The sequence below is a fragment of the Poecilia reticulata genome, chromosome 4 (assembly GCF_904066995.2).
Source record: "Poecilia reticulata chromosome 4, P_reticulata-male-v2, whole genome shotgun sequence".
Lineage (NCBI taxonomy): Eukaryota > Metazoa > Chordata > Actinopteri > Cyprinodontiformes > Poeciliidae > Poecilia > Poecilia reticulata.
In genome coordinates, this window is record NC_088833.1 from 11,851,902 (window position 1) to 11,872,224 (window position 20,323).

At 38.9% G+C, this 20,323-nt stretch overlaps 1 protein-coding gene across 4 annotated transcripts in view; it reads left to right on the forward strand.

The window, feature by feature from the left end:
- The first annotated feature begins 9,758 nt into the window (after positions 1–9,758).
- Positions 9,759–20,323, forward strand: part of mast3b (microtubule associated serine/threonine kinase 3b) — a 34,254-nt gene continuing 23,689 nt past the window's right edge. For 2 of the 4 annotated variants that reach the window (XM_081606215.1, XM_081606216.1), the window contains exons 1-2: positions 9,759–10,092; positions 13,368–13,457. In XM_081606215.1, coding sequence (XP_081462341.1) covers positions 10,046–10,092; positions 13,368–13,457 — 137 coding nt within the window. In that variant the 5' untranslated portion in view covers positions 9,759–10,045. Of the gene's footprint in view, positions 10,093–13,367; positions 13,458–16,502; positions 17,122–20,323 lie in introns of those variants that run through there. The other 2 variants (XM_008406757.3, XM_008406756.3) reach the window with 2 other exon arrangements.

The window sequence follows — 20,323 nt, forward strand, 5'->3', positions numbered from 1 at the left end:
GTCCTACACGCAGACCTGAGTTGTGTGTGGCGATTGGCAGCTGCGCACACACATAGCAGTTCACAGCATGTCCCTCGTACGCGGTTCTATTCATTAGTTTCCACCACAGGTTGATGCTGCAGTCACAGCGCAGTAGAAGATCCATCTGGCATATGGAGTCCCCATTGCTGCTCGGCGCACAGAGATGTCAGAACCCCCATACTAAAGACGGGGGAATCTTAAGCGTTTCTTCACCGGGTTTGAGACGAGCTACCCTAAAAAATAGCCCCCTTTGAAGTCCGGCCTTCCTCCCTCCGCCTACTTAGGGGTTCAAACACTCTCTGCAGCTTGCAGTGACTTAGATGTATCCAGCTGGGTCTTTACGACTGTTGGTGTGGTCATCAGCACCTGGAAGGGTTCTTTTATGACCTTTATGTAGACCCAGTTTCCTGGCTGGATGGGGGTGGTTTTATTTATTTCCTGTAGAGGAGAACAGTCAGACGGCAGTAAATTTGCATTTAACACCTCTTTCTGTTTCAGGATCCTGATCATATAATCTACCAATGTTTGTTCTTCATCAGCTTTCTGTAAGTCTGGAGCAAACAGAGGCAATATGTAGGCTCTCCCATAAATTATGTCAAAAGCAGGCTTTGCTGGAACTACTTCAACTCTTTTAGAAAAAGCATCAATCATCACCAAACAATATTTATGTGGTCCACTTTGTGTGAGTTCAATAAAGTCCATATGCGTTGTTTGAAATGGATGAGGGTTTTGGGAAACTTCCTCTTCTTGGTCTAATGTTTCCTTGAGGATTGTTTCTGACACAAACTGGACATGCAGTACAAAAATTTTTTAAGTAAGAATTTAATCCATATGTGGTAAAATGCTGTTGTAGCATAGAGATCATGTGGTAAAATGCTGTTGTAGCATAGAGATCATCCCCCCTGTTGACACATGACAATGTCCATGTGTCAAAATCGCTGCCGCTCTAAATAGAGAGTTTGGAAGGACCGACTTCTATTTACTGAAAAAATGTTATCATCATTCAGTGTCGCCCTTTTAGTTATCCACTTTGTTTTTCTGCGTTTGGAGCATTATCTTGCATGTCTTTTAACACAGCTTTGTCTATTACTTGAGGATCTTCTATCTGTATTGAGAAATTGTCTCCCCCATGCTTCCCAGTTGCAGCTTCCTTTGCTACTTTATCAGCTAATCTATTGCCATTTGAAACCTCATTCTGTTCCGTGGTGTGCGCTGCACACTTACAAACTGCTAGTTCAGCTGGTAAATACATGGCCTGCAAAAGATTCTTAAGCAAGGATGCATGGGTGACTGGTTTCCCTGTAGATGTTATCAAATTCATCAAAGCATAACTCTTCCTAAATAAAAATGACCATCCTGAAATTAAACCAAAACCTCAAATCCTCTAATTTTCCATTTCTTTTTAAATTTATTGACTATCAATCAAATCTGGATTAAAATGTTCTAGACTGAAGTCTAGAAAATGTTGCTTTTAATCACAATCATCAGGTTTTAGTAGCCGTTTACAAGGTTGCTTAAAGTCTCAGACTTTCTCTTAACCTCGCATTTCAGACCAGTTAACAATGGTTTTTTATATTTTAAATTAAATGGTCAATAATTTTATCCGTTACTCAATTTAGCAGTAAAATTTCTCTCTTCTCAAAACAATTGTCATTCATCCCAATATAAAACACACAAACACAATCCCAATCAATTTATAGATTCTTTATATAATTAAACTCTAAGTTAAGCGTTTCAGTTAAATGCAAAGAAATACTCCATAGTATTTCAACACTGCAATATCAATTAATTTCAACACTTAGATATGTTTAATTTAGTTCCAAACTTGTATATTATTTCAAAGAAAATAAAACATTTGCAAATCATTATTAGTTTTGAATCTAATAATTTTAGTTGGTGTAATTTAGCCGTATCACACTCAGTTTTTTTTCCTTTCTTAACTTGTAACCATTACAGTTTTTCCTTCACAGTTTCCCAATCTATGGCTCGTGGGCCTAAGAGGATCACTGGTCCTTCTGTTAAGGACTGAGTTAATGGGTACAAAATGGATGATTTTGTTTAACATTGTACCTAAAAACCTTCAATATGTCCTTTTCTAGCTAGATAATTCTTTCCTGCTAGTAAGTAAACAAGCAAGTCCTCATTACAGTAGCAGTGTGTGTATCACAGCAGTGTGTGTGTATAACTTATCTCGCATTTCTCCTCCTGCTGCTAGCGTCACTGCAGCTGGTCCTCCCTCTGCCCTCCTCCATCTCCCTGTCAGTCCAACTGGCTCTGGTGTTGGATTATTTATAAGTTGTCCAGACCGTCCCTTAGTCCACCAATGAAACAAGCGGCAAACAGTTCAGTTTGCTTTCTTTTTCCAAACGTCTAGCAGGACTCCATACAGTAGTTTTGCTGCATGGCAGTTCCCAGATGTCAAGGAATTAGGACCAGTGGACACTTTATTGCCTTCAGTGTCCAGTTGGTAAAAATCGTCCTGTCCTTTTTCGCTTCTTTATCAACTGGCTGGTGATAAAGGAGGGAGTCATCTGATTGGCAAGACAGATCTGAGCTGAGGTCAGAGGTCAGACGCAGCGCAGCGAGGCTCAGACAGAGGAAAAGGAAAGAAGCAAATAAGAGTCAATTATAACTTTCTTTTCTTTTCATCGTATAGCTTTTAGCCACTTATTATCCAACTTTTTAAGAAGTCATAAACCATTTCCTTATTCAAACACATATAAACATGAAACATGTTAAAAGCTGTAGTCTCTTTCATCATGTTCACCATTAACTTGTAAAATGTAGAATGTAAGTTTAAGTTAACTTCATCTAAGACACGTCTCACCAGAGAACAATGGATTTCTCTAAATTTGTTGATCTCAGTGCTGCAGACTGTGAAGTCAGCGGGCAGCCCTCCTCTCAAGGCCTAAGAGTTACGAGGCTGGACAATGTCCAGGTCGGTACCTTACTCTGACCGCTGACCCCTCCAGATAGACAGCTAAGAATCATTTCACCAAGTTGGTGTTATATATTATTCCGACACAATACATTAACATTGTTCTCTGAGGACAATTTATTATTTAGTTTTATTTTCCTGCTTCTCCTCCTTCATGATTCCACTTTTAGCATACAAAGAAGTTGTTCCCATGCTTTATTTCAGTGAGACCTCTCTTTACTGGTTTTCTTCAAAGGTGTAGGAATGCTCAAAAAAGAAAAACAAAACAAACACCAGTATTTCTTAAAACAAATTATTTCTCACTTGTGAGGTTTAAACCAAATTTTGTAGTAACATTAAAATTATTTGCATACACTGATTTCTTGCAGGAATTCAATTTCTTTTATGGTTTTACTTAACGTCTTAAACTGCATGCACATGTCTCTAGTATTTCATCAATTTGGTCTGGGGTTTGTGTTTTTGGGGTGTGGTAAAGTCTGATTATGCTGAGGATTTCTCCTATTTGTGGTCTCCTCACTCCACCACCCCTCTTGTCGCCCCGTGCAACATTCTTGAAGGGCAGTTTCTTGCCCAGTGACCAATATTGCCACAAATCCAGCAGCCTTTTGAATACCGTAGATTTGTGGGGTGTTATTTTGGGGTCCTCGCCTATCGTGACCTCCTCTGCCTCTGTCTCTTCCACAGCCTTTGTCCGGTCGTTGGAAAGGCAGAGGTATATAAACCTCCAAATTTCTCCAGGTGAAAAACATCTGATCCTTTCACAGCTTTCCTGACCTCTTCTAAGGTACAGGGTCTAAAGATATATAAGTTTTGTGTCCCTTCCTTTAGGGAAGGATACAGTCGTGTTGCTGGAACAGCAGCGGCTGATACTGGGGCAGACGGAGCTGCTGAAGCAGCCAGGGGAGAGGTGGCTGCAGGAGCTTGCTCTCCTGCACCGCTGCAGCATTCCGTGTGCTTGGAATTACTTTATTTCTTCCTTCTCTATAATTAAGTTTTTAGATTCATTTAACCATAATTTAGCACACCTCAGCTCATTCTCCTTTTTAGATTTTTTTTTTTTATTCCCATTTTTCTTTCTACACTACTCTCCAAATTCCCACAATTGTTTGCCATTGATCGATTTTTAGCTTTCCATCTATTTATATTTCTTTCTCCATTTTTCATGTGTACAGTGCTACCAGGAAACCTGGACAGCATGTACTTTTCATCCCCATCGGCGCCCTTACCGAGTGATGAATTACAAGAATGTTTATTTCCCATATTTAAAACACTTGCAATTTCAGCTTAAAAATATTATTTATTTGAAATTATTTAAATTTGGTCCAGGTTCGTTGACTCCTAGGGAGTCCTATGAACTGGAGATCTTTCAGTGGGTCAGCAATTAAAATACCTTGTTGTGGTATTCCCCGCTTCGACTCTTTCGAGTGGAGAATCTTGCCTATTGCATCCACAAGAGGTTTGCTGTTTAATTCCACTGTTTTATATGAGGTAAAATACAGAGCGGTATTTAAACCTCCAATCACTCTCACACACACAAAGCAGCAGTAGCAAACCAGCAATATAAGCACAGTAATGACTACGATTTAGCGCAACATTATCTGTTTTTGCCTTGTCAGATAACTCAGCACCAGTGATATTTTACCCATCAAAAAATCAAAACCACACAGCAATGACAAGCTTCCTATCCGCCTGAGGACTTACCCTTATGGGTCTCCTCGAACAGAGTTTTAGCAGAGCGACATCATACAAGGATTCTCAGACCTCAGAGTTTTAGCAGAGCGACATCATACAAGGATTCTCAAACCACAGAGTTTTAGCAGAGCGACATCATACAAGGATTCTCAAACCACAGAGTTTTAGCAGAGCGACATCATACAAGGATTCTCAAACCACAGAGTTTTAGCAGAGCGACATCATACAAGGGAACTCAAACCACTAAAATAGCCATTTTAAATTCACCTACGTTTCTGTAGTTTTCGGGTTGTCCAGTCGGATCTCGTCATTCCGCCGTTGGCAGACAAAGTCGGACATGTGTCGCTGGCCCAGCGAAGAATTCTACTTCCTGGGTCTTTCTTTCCAGGTCCAATTGACTCTGGCCATGCATGGATTCAGCGCGCCTTCCTCTGCCTGACAGCGGTCGGTATGAGAGATCCCGGGTTTCGGCACCAAAATGATAGGTATTTCCTAGAACCTACATAAAGAACCACAGACAACGTATATGAATTTATGACTAAACTTCTGCAAGCAAAAGGAGAAGACTCTGTCAACTGCTTCTCAGAGCTGTTCACAGAGCGTTCTGCTTCTCTTTGGATACAGCTTGTCTTTTATTCTCAAACTTCAAAGAGGGAGGATAGGCAAGATAGACAGCAGAGGAAAAACAGCAAAGGTCGTAAAACATTTTACCTAAACAAAGCAAAGGTCGTAAAACAATTTAACATCTGGCCCCTGATCTGAGCCCGGTTCAAATCTCGGTCAAACTGTTTCACATGAAGATAACAGGCAGCTGTGACTTCCAGGTCAGTTCACACATACAGTTTAAACAAGAGAACACTTTAACCTGAAAGTAACAACAAAATGATAATACCAAAAAATCTCTATCAGTCTTGGTAATCAATTTTCCCTTAAAAAAGAACGTTTGTAGGCTTTCCATTATGTGTCCCTTTAATTTAAAGAACTGATAAATTACCACATTGAATAGAGTTACGTAGTTCTTATATCTGTTGGCTAATGAACACAAAAGTCTCCAACCTGTAAATACATCTTCTATTTTTTATTATTTTTTTGATTCAGGGCTGGAAGTGTGGAGTCATAACATTTTCAGTTCTTGACGCACATATTGAAAAATAAACCTTTTTGCCTGAGGACAAAATTTAGATTCATATGTGTTTTTAATTCTCAGTGTTGTATCCTTACGCCATCTTGTGGATTGATTTGAACCATGACAACAATTTGCAGCAGCAGCAGCCACCTCGTGTTGTTTTCCGTTCTCTGACACTGAACAGAAACCTTCACATTTAAAACCATTCACTTCCTCCATGACGTTACACTTTGCATTGCGTGTTACTGAAATGACTTCCATGTGCATGCTTCAAATCCTTATGTGCACTACTGCTGTTTACAGGGTTATTATTAAAAAACACAAAGCGCCTTTTTTGAGCAACTAATTGAGTTTAATTGCAGTGGCTGCATAGTTTATTGTAACTGTTTCATTCCCAAAGCTTCTCACTTCTGCACAGTGTTTTATTTGTTTTTGGCAGCATTAAGCATTGCAACCGAATCAATTTAAATGTATCTCATGGTATGCATTTGGTTGTTCTACCTCTACAAAAGCAGTCAAACGTCTTATTGTCCCTCCTGTGTGTTCGTGTCACTTATCTCTCCACCGCAGCTAAGCAGTCTGCTTTTTTCTCTCTCTTCCTGTGCAGCAGTGCTGACTGAAACCAAACCTCGCCCCTCACGTTTCACAGGTTTTGTTGCACAATGAATCCTCTGGTACGCTTGTAGGAGTCTCAAATGTCTGTCGGTGAGATTCTGCACATGTGTAGTTAAACATGCATAGGTTATATTGAAACCTCCACTTTCAGTGTCCGGAGAAAGGTATGTTCAAAAGTCTTTCTGTCTTTTCAGTACATAACGCAGACTTTTACAATTCCACTGCTTAGCAACATGGCTGAAATGTTTGTGCAGTCATCCAGTGCATTTAAACCACAGTGAAACAACAACTGAGTGTTTATTTTCACATGAGTGGTTTGGCAGAGCAGACCAAACAAAGGGTGATGTAATGCTGAGAATCTGACTCGCCTGCCATTTGCTGAGAGACGTCCTTTGAGCGTTTAGCTGAGCTTTATCTTGTACAGCAGAGGTGGGAGGAAGAACACAGACTGATGGGAAGGGAAGAGCAGGAAAGCCCTTATTGCCATGGCAACTGAGAATACCAACTCTGTTGTTAAACGCTGTTTTAACAAAACAGTTGGGGAATGGGATCTCTGCACCACCACTGTACGCCACCCGCAACTCGCTGAGGCACACACAAACACAGACACACAGCAGTCAGCACGAAACGTGATTTAATGACAACACACTGGGTGGGCACGCTGCTGCAGACTCACATGGTATTATTGATGGTTAAATATGCGGTGTGTTCATTTATCATTAAGACATTTCCAGACTGGAGGGCAGATAACTGTAAGAATTTTGAATATGCTGCTCCTGATGAATTGCTTTGATTCAGCTTCTCACCTCACCCACATGGTCATTTGTCTTCATGAAAACACTTCTCCATCTGCTCAGCACCAAACAGCACACATACAGACAGTGCCTTGTGAAATTATGTGTACCCTTTGAACTCTTTCATATTTTACCACCATAAAAGTCAACATATTTTATTTTGATTTTATGGGATTGAACCATACAAACTGGAAAAATCAAATAGCATCCCAACTAAGCATAAACTGGCGTAGTTATTAGTGAACCAGCCTAGAGGCATATAGCTTTGAACAGGCGCCTATTCTATTAGGTGTGGACTTCATAAATTTAATATTGATGACAAGTGGCAAGAAGAAAGCCATTGTTGAAAGAAAGCCACGGAAACTTTGTTTGCAGTTTGTTTCATATTCAAATCTATTGTTGACATAGAAAAGGTATAAAAGAAGGTGCTCTGGTAAAATAAGGTCAAAATTCAATGTTCTAACCTCCATGCAAAATGTTCTGTGTGGAGGAAACCTAATGTTGCACATTACCATTAATACAATATTGTGATCTTTAAGTCTACTGGGGACAGCATCATTCTTTAGGGTGCTTTTGTGACAGGTACAGGCACAGGGAGGTCAGATTTGATGTAAAGATGGATGGAGATAAATACAGAGTAGTCCTAGGAGAAAACCTTGTAAAATCTTCAAAAGAAATGAGACTGCATATCTGATTGCACTGAAGTGTGGTTCTACAAAGAATGTAAAAAAAAATGTCTGAATGTAGAAACATTCTTCACTAAGAAATTTTCAAAAACATGAATTATTTTTGTTTCACTACAGTTATGTGCTACTTTGTGTTGGAATATGGCATCATAACAATATACACTGACACCTGTGGTTGCAAAGAGAAAAGTTCAAGGTGTATGAATACTTTTGCAACATAACGTCGATTATCCACAGCTAAAGCGTGACTTTTATCAGCTAAAGTGTCCGGTTTTCTTCTGGTGTTGGGGTCCACCAGTTGATAGTCACAAACATGAGCCTAAATTGAATTTTGAAAAGATCGAAAATATTACCATCCGTTTGTGTAATGGAAGACTGAAGCCCCACCATGTGGTAGTTAAAGGACACCGCAACTTTACTCAACAGCAACTTCCAAAAGGCAGCAAAATACATCCTAATATTTCAGCAGAGAGATTTCAAACAAATATTTTAGCGGTAGGGGAAGGCATAAATTAAAATGGCTAAAACCAACTTGGTTCTGTGAGACAATGTTAAAACTGCAGCACAGTCAGCAGCTGCAGAAAGTTAGAAAATAATGTTTTCAGCTTCCAGAGGGATCGCTTTACAAAATGAGAGGACTGCTTATGGGTTGCTCATTCCATCATTAAGCTGTCTTTAACAGTTTCAAATAATGGTCATCACAAGTTCCTTTGACAATGACTGGTCTTCTGTGAGTATCCACAATCGTAGGGGTCTTCTGTGAGTATCCACAATCGTAGGGGTCTTTAGTTAGTTATGAATAATAGTGAAGCTAAATTTCACCTCTTCTATGTTTGGACTCAGTGAGAACAGAAGACAGATGCCCAAACCAGGAAGGAATTTGTTGAAACAAACACGTGCTTCGCCATGTCTGCCATGCTGCGTAAAGCAACCTCTGCATCTGTAGGTGTGTAGACCACAAACAGCCAGATTGCACTGCAAAATAAACGTCTCTTCCTTTGTGATCAGAGGAAAAACTCAGAAAACGAATGAGGTCCTAGAAAGTCGCAGATGAGCGACATGCGTGAGTGTACATGCAAGCAAAAGACAGATATGCGGTCACTGTTTGCTGTGTGCCTGTGCCAAGCTCATTCCTATAGCAACCAGGAGGGCACAGGTGCCGTCGGCGCATCCAAAAAAGTAAGTGGGGGAGTAAACACAGCGAGTATATTATATTCCTCACGGTCTCATGCATACTCACAGCATGTTACAGAGGCCATAAATGTGCGTTTATAAAACATTCCGCAGACTCCCACCCGCAGTTTGGAAATGTGCTTTTAAGCATGCATCTGCAAAAACGCATCCTACACATGCGTTATGGGAATTACTTTTCAAGCAGGCGGTGGCTGAAGAGGCGAAACCTGCGATATGTAGCTCGCATAGACTTAACAAAGGCTCGCGTCGCACAGTAAGATAAACAGGCGCTCGCACACGGACGCGCGCGCCTGCAGCGAGGAGCGCATCTGTCACGTTTTCTAGCGAAGGTATTCCCCAGTTTCTGCATGAATAGCCAGCAGAGCGACACGACTCTCCACTTTCATTCAGTCATTTTCAAATGAGTTTAAACTTTGAATTGCTTTCTTCTTAAAAAAAAAAAAAAAAGACGCAGACATAGTTTGGTTGAAAATAATGAACAAAAACAGGAGAAATGTTTAAACTGATTTAAACGGAATTTGTTTACGACGTTTCTTTAAAATGACAACATTCAGAATATGTTTGCAGTCTACATTAACGCCACCTTCTTCCTCGCCTCTGCTGACTGTCACCCACCAGAGAAATTGATTCCCCCCCCCCCAAACTCCCTCCCTTAGCCCCCCTTCCCACCAGTCACATGGAGGTTCGCGGTGACCCGTCGCTCCCTCGATATCTGTGGCAGTCTCTCTGCGATGCGCCTCATACACGGACATCAGGCATTAGATGCGCATTTCGCTTGTTTATCACTACGCTCTATCCTGTCTTGTTTTTTTTTTTTTTACTTATTTATTTTTCTTCTTTTCGGAATCCGCTGAAGTTGCAGTTAGACGGTACCCTGTGTATTTTTAGTGAGACACGACGACGATGAGAGGCTGGAAGCCGGCGGTGAGACCGAGCGGTGCCGCGCTGTGTGAGAACTGAAGCTCCTGCTTCGGCAAGCATGAAGTCCAGGCGAGATAAACTGAAGATTCCCTCTCTGACTTTGGAGTAAGTTCCGCTTTTTATTATTAGTATGTTTATATTTGTGGTGCGGCCGCTTAAGGGCTGTGAAACTGCGGTGTTTAAAAGTTGCTGCAAGAGGGAAATGAAAGCGTTTGCGTTCGTGTTGTGTTCAATGTCAACAGACTTTTTAATTCGTTGTGACTCTTCTCTAAACTAACAAAAACAGAAATATTCCGAAGCACTGGAAGATAAAAAAGGCAGGTGATAACACATATATGTGCATATCTATATCTATATATTTTTTAAATAAATATAAAATATACGGGTGGGTGTGTGGTATGCTCTGCAAAGAAGTTGTCTTACACTATAAGAAAAAAAAAGTACAGTTTTCTGTATTCCTGGACAGGTGGTCCACCAGCTTCACATACTGCGGCTCTAGGAGGCGCTATTTCTTTTCTACGATAGATAGATAGATAGATAGATAGATAGATAGATAGATAGATAGATAGATAGATAGATAGATAGATAGATAGATAGATAGATAGATAGATAGATAGATAGATAGATAGATAGATAGATAGATAGATAGATAGATAGATAGATAGATAGATAGATAGATAGATAGATAGATAGATAGATAGATAGATAGATAGATAGATAGATAGATTGATTGATTGATTGATTGATTGATTTCCATAAGGTTATGTAAAAAAAAAACACTTTTTTTGTCACCAAATTGGATTTCCATAAGGATATGTAAAAAAAACTTTTTTTTTGTTACCAAATACATGTTAATTAGGGATGCAACAATGTGAAAATTTGGGATAATATCAATATCCAATGTAGATATTGCTGTTATAGCCAATAAGTAATATTATCAATATTGTATTATATTTCATACCCTTTTGACGCCTGAAATAAAAGCAACCATCCTGCTGACTTCTCCACAGCTTCTTTGCTTCATTTAAACTCCCCACAACCCAGCGCTGCATAACAGTCAATGTCAGTGGCACAAAAAAGTGAGTGTGGAATGCAAAGGGGTTAAGGCGCTAAAGGTTGGGCAAAGAAAAATATTTCTATAGATGGTACAATCAGTTAGTTCTAGCTAGCACAAGATGAGCTGTCGGGGTGCACCATGTTATTCGTCACTCTTTTTCTGTAATGTTATGTGTTTTATTATTTAAATAAAGAAATCGAACCAAGTTTGAATATCTTCTCTTTGCTGATGTCACCATAAAGACATCAGCAAAGCTTGTACTTCAGTGAGAATCAAACAACTACTTTTTTAATGTGTTTAATTTCCGATGAGAAGATCCAGTTGACAAAACACACACTGATGTCGGGGGGTTTTTTTGTTTTGTTTTTTTTGTCTCAGCTCAGTTTTTAAAGTTGTATATATAAATTTTGAAAAATTTTGAGTTCTTAAATTAGTCTAAGAAATCAAGGGCAAACAACTCCCTCCTCCTGCTTGTCTATTAATATTTAAACCTGAGGAGTAGAAGTCAAGCTGTCATTCTTGAACAGGAGCTGCTAGCACCTCTGAAGATATGGAGATCAGGCCAAGAAAAAAATTGCAACTCTTGACTGAATATTTTCCTAATATTATTTCTTTAAGATTTTCAGCTCAGCGGTCTTCTCACCGCGTGATTTTTGAATGAATCACACACTGCCCTCCACTCCTCAGCACTTTGAGAAACTACAAGTTTTTAGACATGAATAAAGACAGATATGTAATTTTCTTATTATCTTACGAACCTGTGATTTCCATTTTCATTAAATTATGTGAAAAGACTGCAGTTTTACGTCCACCCACTCTTCGTCCTAAGTGAATGCAGCCTTTCTTTATATAGTGAAGGTGGGGGGGAGGGGGGGTACATGGTGCCCACAAAATGCTGATCCATAAGGCGTAGGAGCTACTTGCTCACATCCTTATTCTCTGATCCATCCATCTGCCTCCTGCATGAACCATCTCAGCTGAGCATGCGCTATTTTCATGTCATTTTCATTTTTAGGCACTCTGTAGCATCTGTTCCTGCGTAGAGCGGGGATTCAGAGGAGGTTTTCACCCTCCATGTGAAAGGGAGGAGTTACGGGTTTTTAATGACAGCTGAAGAAACGCATCTCCTAACCAAAACATCAGCATCAAACACGAACAGAAAGGCGTAAAACTTTTGCCTGTGCTTAACTTGAGAGTATTTTCATATTTGATTAATTTTATTAGAGCTCTTTTGTATGCAGGAATGTTTGCATAATAAGGCAGAAAAAAGCAAATAGCTGGAAACATCCTAAATCATACTCCCATTGTGTAGTTGTAGCCCTTGTGTACATCCAAGTAAAATTATAAATTCTGCGTTAATGCCACCATTGAGTCATTCTGAGACTCTCTACTCACTTCACACTTTGGACAGGGGTGTGTTAAAAGAGAAGACATAAATGAAGGAAAATGCAGCACAGAAACACCTATAAGGACGTTGTATGTATAATCCTTGAGGGAATTACATGCCTGGTATTTGTTGTATGATTATGAGTTGAATTTAGAGAATGAGGACTCTTTGTACAAGGAGTTGTTTTTTTCACCCTCCTCCTGCATTACTATGACAACACGTTCATTAGTGCTGTGCTAGTCAATGCTGTACTTTGAGAAGCTTCTGCAGCACGGAGACAATAGTTGAGCCCAGAAGGCAGAGCTTACATCTGAGCAGATAAATCAATAGGAAATAGCCTCTTTGCCCGGTCAGCGTTAGTACGATGTACACTTTAAGGTGGCTGAGCAGGCTGAGCTTGCATATCTTTATGCAAAAATGGTGCATTGAGGTGTAAAGTTGAGGATTATGTAAATCTTACATCATAATGTATCTGCTTAAGTCTTATCAGACCCTTAGAAACTCTTTGATCCAGTTAAATGTCAATTTCATATTCTAAAAGATTTTTAATTTAAAAATCAAACATTTTCAAGACACAAATTTCCAGAGGATGGATTAAATATTTTTTCCCCAACTCTATTTTCTGGCCTCGGAAATATTTCTGTTCTGATGAAGTTCTAATACTGAGGTATATGTTAGTTTTTGACATATTAGAAGATAAAATTCCTTTTCTGGCTCACTGACACATCAATGATCAATTTCTGATGACATGAAATGATAAACCTGTCAGATGATGCATCCAAGCACCCTGTCACAAATGCTTGCGACTTGGTGAGAGTCCATCAAGTGACAGGCACAAACCTCTAACCCTACAGGACAACACTCTGACGTCAGAAGATGACTTGCCAAACTCCTGACTCAGCTCTCTAATCCATGGCACCATGTCTTCCCTTGCAGTTTGTCCCCCACTTGCCAGAGCCCGACCCTCCTGAGCCCATGCAGCCCCTGCAGTCCCTGCAGCCCCTTACAAACCCTACATCCATGGAGGTAAGACAGCTAGGTCACACAAAAACCGTAATTATTCCAAGAGGTATTTAAGTTATGATCCAACCACACTGGACGTCTTATATTGACATTTTGACTGACAGAAAAGAAAATTGTTTAGCTCCAGTACTCTAATAGTGTTGCATGTGTATCATTTGTCTTGTTTGGAAAAATATTTTTTATACATTCGAAGCTGGCTTTTAAAGGCTGTACGTAAGCCTTTAAAAAAGGTTTATATAGTTTATATAGTTTTTGACATTAAATCCTGACCGGTAATGAATTGCAAGCATTCATTTTATAATTTACATCGATTAACATTTCCTGTAGCTTTATAAAGATCTTCTGACATTTTTTGGATATCAGCTGTTTTTCTTTCATTTTGAGTTTTTACCTATTTTCAGAGAAATTTATATTTGTTTTCTGCTCTTCAGTTGGAAGAGGGTAAAAAAATTTTTTTTTAACATTTTATTTAAACAGCAGACTAAACTCTGGTATGACCCAGAGTTTTTCCCATAAAAGACCACGTGGAATCAGATTTACATTTGATACTTCGGTCCTTTAGCAAAGTACCCAGACACAAAGTAACAATTTGCTCCCAATTCTCTATTTGCATCTGTAAAAAGGCTGCAGTCTAGCATCCTCACGACGTGTGTAGCAATACCAAAATGTGGTGCTTCAGCTGCAATACAGCATGAAACAGATCCCTACAGAAGACAGTGAAGGAATATTAAAAAGATAATTTCACTGGTACTACCTTCTGTCTCTTACCAGTTTCATAGCCACTGCAGGAACATGAATATTATCAGAAACCTCTCACCCTCACCATGAAGCTTCTTAGCTGTATATATAGTATATATCAGGGAAACAGAACTGCAACATGCAAAAGCAAAGCTACCAGACTGCTACACAGATTCTTGTCAAAAGCTAGTTAAAATGTGCATTGCCTTACTGCTTTTATTCTGCACGTTTTATCTGATTTGTATGTTTTATTATGTGTTAATTGAATCATTTTTCAAACTATTCTATGTCCAAAAGAACTGCTATCCTCTTTCAATGTATGTCATTTGGGATAAAACAAATAAAAAAAATGAAGAGTAAAAAAATCATGAACATTAAGACAGTTTGACAGGAGCTAAATGCAGTGGATGATAAACTGAAGAATTACAGTCCTGTGTAAGATCTTCGCTTATTTTTGTTTTTTTTTAACCTGGCTTGCATGGTTTCACTTGTGAACAATGGACTCCAACAAAAAAGCATGAAAGCTCTTGAAAAAGCCCGGAGAGCTACTGATTAAAACAATCATCCAGTATCCATGGAAGCGCTGCTAAAAGAAATTAGCTGAGGTTTAAAAGTTCTGCGCAGTAGTTAAAAAAAAATAAAAATATTACAACTTGTCTTTGTTGCTCTGGCTTCATGATTACAGCTTCATAATCGACAAATAACGATTGATGTTGCTGTGGATGCCTTCAGAAAATCTTTTTTATTTTTAACATAAATGCAGGGACTGATAGGTGACATAGACCAGAACAGGTTGGAACTGACTCAGATGATGGAGTACTGGTAAAAACAAGAGCCGAATAAAGGGAGCTGTTGCACCGAAAACAAATAACTGGGTAAAAATTTCAGAGTTTTGTTTTCTTTTTTCCACCGTATATTGAGGTGCTCCTATTTCGACCTATCAGTTGTGCCTCTGCGGGTTGCTTGGTAACAGTGCAGGGTGCTGTGGAGGAAGGCAGCACTGCAAACAGAGACTGCTGCATCCAGCGTGTTTTTGGATGTTTGAGCTGTGCTTGGCTGTCTCAGTACGCTCTGTACTTTAATGAATCTTATTCACTCTGTCGGGGGGCAAAAAGAAGAAGAAAAAAAAAAAATCAGCAAATTTTATTTAAGCTGCGAAAATCTGTCACAGACGCACAGTAAGCTCCCTTTCAGACAGTCGTGCCACAGCATGGCAAGAGGTGTTTGTTCTTCATTCACACTGTTTTTACATTGGAGACAGCCCCCCTCTTTTAAGCCCCCTCCATTGTTACTTCACAAATCCAGAAACATGTTCCTACTCTTGCATCAGAGTCTATCTTTGGATGTAAGTGATTTGCTTCCTGACATCAGTCTCTGATTTTGGCACATCGTGTGCAGCAGCTTGGCTCAGCAATACTGATGCAAAAGAATGTCTCAAAGTAAATATGACAACAATCTGCCTCATATCTGGTGAAAAGGCTGAGATTCTGCAGATAGGATGCTGTAAGCCACTACTGCACAAAGTGAATACATGGAAAGGAAAAATTATATGTAGAAAGGGTGAAATTATTTCACAACGTTTCCTTCAATACTTATCATACTAAAATGATACCAAAGTTGATTTCTGGAGATTGAGTATAGGACAGTTCAAAGTTATTTTAAGATTCTGATGTTTGATTAAGCACAATTTTTTTAAATGAGGGTTATATATTTTTTAATTGTTTCAAAAATAAAAAAATAACCCGTAAAAAATTACCAAACCCCGTTTTTAGTGGGGCAATATGTTATACAAATCAAGACCAATACCCGAACCTCATAATAAAGTTGGGAGCAATGAGGTAAAGTTTTCTGGGTCAGTTTTAATCTTTAAAATTAAAAAAAATCACACAATAGTACAAATAGATAGCGAAATTACCCAGCGGAATATACAAAGTACGAAGTTGGACTCTATCTTCCCTCTACCTGGCTCCTCATGGTATGATCCACCTTTTTCAGTTGCTTTCAGGTTCTGTGGGACATTTTGGATTCCCTACTACAAAAGAAGCATGCACTGCAATATTGGCTACACTACCAGAAGTTGTACAGTTTGCGCTGAATTATGTTTTTAAATATTTTTGCCTGGACTTATAAAGGGTTAAAATTTCTAAATGTATGGGACACTACTTTGTGTGTCATTATTTATCAAATTAAAGATGAATGTAATTATAAATGTTTATACTTTTGGCAAACAAAGCCAAACAAGACATTATTCAACAGAAAAACAGCCCTTCATAAAACTGTGTACATCAAATATTTTCTAGGTATGCTAACCCTTTTAATATCGACTAAACTGTATTTATGTAAGCTACATTGTACACAATTTGTTCAAACGGAATATATAGTAGCAGTGTACGACCGAGATTCCCGAGCAGCACCTGAACGCATCAACAATCTCCAGCTTCCTCACGCGGACGCACACGCAGCTAGCGGCTGCTCTGCCAAAAACTATTGTGTGTACGATTGTTATTGTTGTCGTCAGACGGTCTTACACACACTTGACCACCTGCCATGGAGTGGGCTTTCCGGACTGAGGGCTGCTGTGGGACAGCGGACCGGAGGATGTGAAGAGGACGGCAGCTCCGCAGCCTTTGGGACCGAACAGCACGCGGCAGACAGAATGAATACAAAAGGAATCCCAGAGAAGAAGATACGATGGTGGGGACAGCAGCAGCAGCAGTAGCGGCGGGAGGAGGAGGGAAAGAAGCGGCTTTCACATCCACCAGAGCTGCAGTTTTGTAAAAGAAAAAAGAAAAATCCCTCGTTAAGTTGGAGACGGGGTTATTTCGCTTGAAATTTTTTTCAGGATGTCGGATCCGAGTCACTGTTCTGCGGTTCCGAGCCAGAACAAATCCCGTTTTGTTCCTGTTTCGCTGCTGAAACGATCCAAAAGGTACTTTAATAAGGAGTTCGTATATGATGACAAAAACAGTTTTTAAAAGCTTAAACGTGACCCTATGTTGATTTAAATGTGAGTGATGTCTGCTCTTGGCGCAGGCTAGCACACATTTTCTGTTTGGGTGTTAACAGAGCCACAGCATGCTAGTTTATATATAAAAAGCATCGTTAATCCTTAATGAACGTCAGCATTTTTCAGCAGCTCTGACTGTATGTTTCTCTGGCTGTGGCTAAACAAAAGGAGCAGTTTGCAGGCTTAAAGAAACAGATACACTATGTGGGTCACCATGAGACTCTGGTAACAAGGTGTCTGATTTCCACAGTTCTGTTGTCATGTTTACCTGTAAACCTGAATCAGGGTGTCACACAGTATCCATTGCAGGTTTCTGCATTGTTTGCTTTTTCCCTCTGAGCTGAATTGGTTGAAATGTAAAGATGCACAAATGTTTTAAAAATTACAGTAATGCAACCAACATTTATTTTAGCAGATCAATAATATTGCGATGGTGCCATTGGCTTTAAATAACTGGTAAGTTGTAGAGTTAAAAAAAAAATCTAATTTAAAGAATAGAGCCTAGAAAATAATCTTTTTAACAGTTTCTCATAAAATTACAATATGATTATAGATTTACCAAATCGCAAGAAATAAAACTAAAACTACTTTCAGCTATTAAAAAAAAAAGTATGCACTTCTTGATGTTTAAAAAATCTGATAAACGTTGCTTTGATAAGAGATGCTAATATTGAAATTCCTTAGTTTTCTCTTGGATTCAGAACCAACAGTATGGCAGAACCTCCATCACAGATTTTTATGTTTGGTGCGTTATGTTAAAGAAAACAAAATTGGAATTGGTAGGCAAAATGTCAGTGAAAATAGGATATCAGAATCAGCTGTGGATAAGCCTGATCAGTGCATTTTCTCCTTCTATTTAATGATTATTTAAAATCTGTTCAGGCCTCTATTTATTTGTCAGATTATTGAATAATAATGTGATTTTTCTTTTATTGCGACCTGAGTTTATTTTCTATTATTGCTTCTCCGGTCTGATGCTCTAAAAGAAAAAAAGAACACACATGCTTCCTCGGCTCCAGACATCTGTCGTTCTAGCTGGGCCTGCTGTTGCTGTTGATGCACACACAGCCCTCTCTCCCCCTGCAGCCTTGAGCTTGTTGACAGTCGGTTTCCTTTTTTTGTGTGTGTTTAGGCTCTCAACTGTTTTTCCCTCTTCATCTGATATGACCATGCTGTTTTGTCCTGCATTTGCCTGTAGCTTTGTAGTTGTAGTTGTATAATCTTTCTCATGGCAGAGCTGCTCTGAAGGCGGAAATAAATCTCACAAGTTGAGGGAAATCTCAGAGGGCAAAGATGAAGAGATTTCAGCTTCATGCACTAAGTATGATGAGTCTCATCTGTATTAAACTACACTGCAAAAAAAAAAAAAATAAAGGGAACACTTAAACACTTAAGTGAACACTTAAGAGTTCCCTTTATTTTTTTGAGCAGTATATAAAGTGTCTCTATTTTTGGTAACTAAGATCTGTAGATGTCCCAGTTGACCTCACATTTTTGTAAATCTTTGCATCTTTGAAATAAAATTGATTCTTTAAGACATCCCTTAGCCGTGATGATGTATGCATACATCAGTTAGTTTGTAACTGATGTGTGCATGCATCAACTATTTGATACCCGTGGTTAGACTTCAGCTGTCTGATGTATAAACTTGATTGTATTATTGTTACTGTAGAGTGCAATAACACAATGTTAGAGTGGATTAGGCACTGTCACACTATTCCTATAATCGTGCACTGCTGTAGAAGTTTGTCGCGTAATCTATTTGGTTTGAAACTGAGAGCACTAAAAGGAAAAGAGAAACATATTTTCAGAAAAGTTTCAGTAGGTTGCTTCTGGTAGAGGATGTGAGCTTTAAGAACACCCGATGGGAATCTTTGGAGTTACAGATTAGAGAAATAACCAAAGCGAGGGGTTTGGCCAAGAATGAGAAAATGTCAATGTCCAAAGTGTAAAGATTACTTCCTGTGAGAGTCGACTCTGGTCTTCATCAAGTTGGAGATGATCCAACTTTGGAATTAAAATAATGTCTGTTAGCATTCCAGTAAAAACTAAGAAAACAGATGGCTGTAGTACGTAACAACTAATGCTAAGTAAATTAGCTTAGCTTAGCCGGATATTTTCGGTCTTCAGAAAGATACGGTCTGTCTGTTTGGCTGGTCACCAGTTTTTAAAACTCCCTGGTCAACCGTTTTAGTACACAAAGGTCTGCCTATGCTCAGCAGGACAGGTCAGAGGCTTTTTTCCAGGAGCAATGAGACAAATGTCTGTTCTTCAGCCTTCACTCAGCACATGAAACAGATCTAAACCTCTTGGAAACCTTCACAAGTTGACAAAATTTCACAACTGATTCAAATCTTAAAAAGAAAAAATGTTTTAACAGCTATATTTTATGTCTGGAAATTGTGATTGCACACATCCACCTCTACTAATAACCTTTATTTATTTTAAAGGCAATAGTATGATAGGTTTAAACAGCACCATGTGTGGACAATTACTACTGGAGGTATATTGGAATCGGTGCAAATATATCAGAAATGTATCTTTACCGCATACAACAAAGTATTGCCTGGAGTCTAATAAGTTTAACTTTTCTTTTATGAAAGCCTGTAATGTATTTGGTAACGGTTATTGTTTAATACTGCAGAAAAAAACTTTAGAAAGTAAGCAGATGGTCAGGTTATGAAGGAACTACAACTAACGTTCTTTTATTTTTATTTTTTGCTGTTGCCAAACCAGGAGATGATGGTCAGAAGAAACTTTTTTCTAAAATGTATTGTTGATATGGATATTGATATTGGATTTTATTTTATTGTTTTAATAGTTGCTGGACTGACTACTCATTATTGGAAGTCTATGTTTGCTATGAACCTAAGGGAGAAGAATATCTGTTTTTGCAGTGTACCATACGTTGCATGTCCTATTTAGGTTAAAGGCTAAGAGGAATGCTGATGTCATCTTGTAGTCTCTTCTAGTTGTCTCTCTGTGACTACATTTCTGAAATATGTCAACACATAATGTGTCTGCTGCTTCAACTGTGGATTATATAGATTTTGTGAGGCTTTTCTTTAGTCTTTTTTTCACCTCTTCAAGCTGTCAAACAGTTTTATTGATCAAAGAGAAAAAG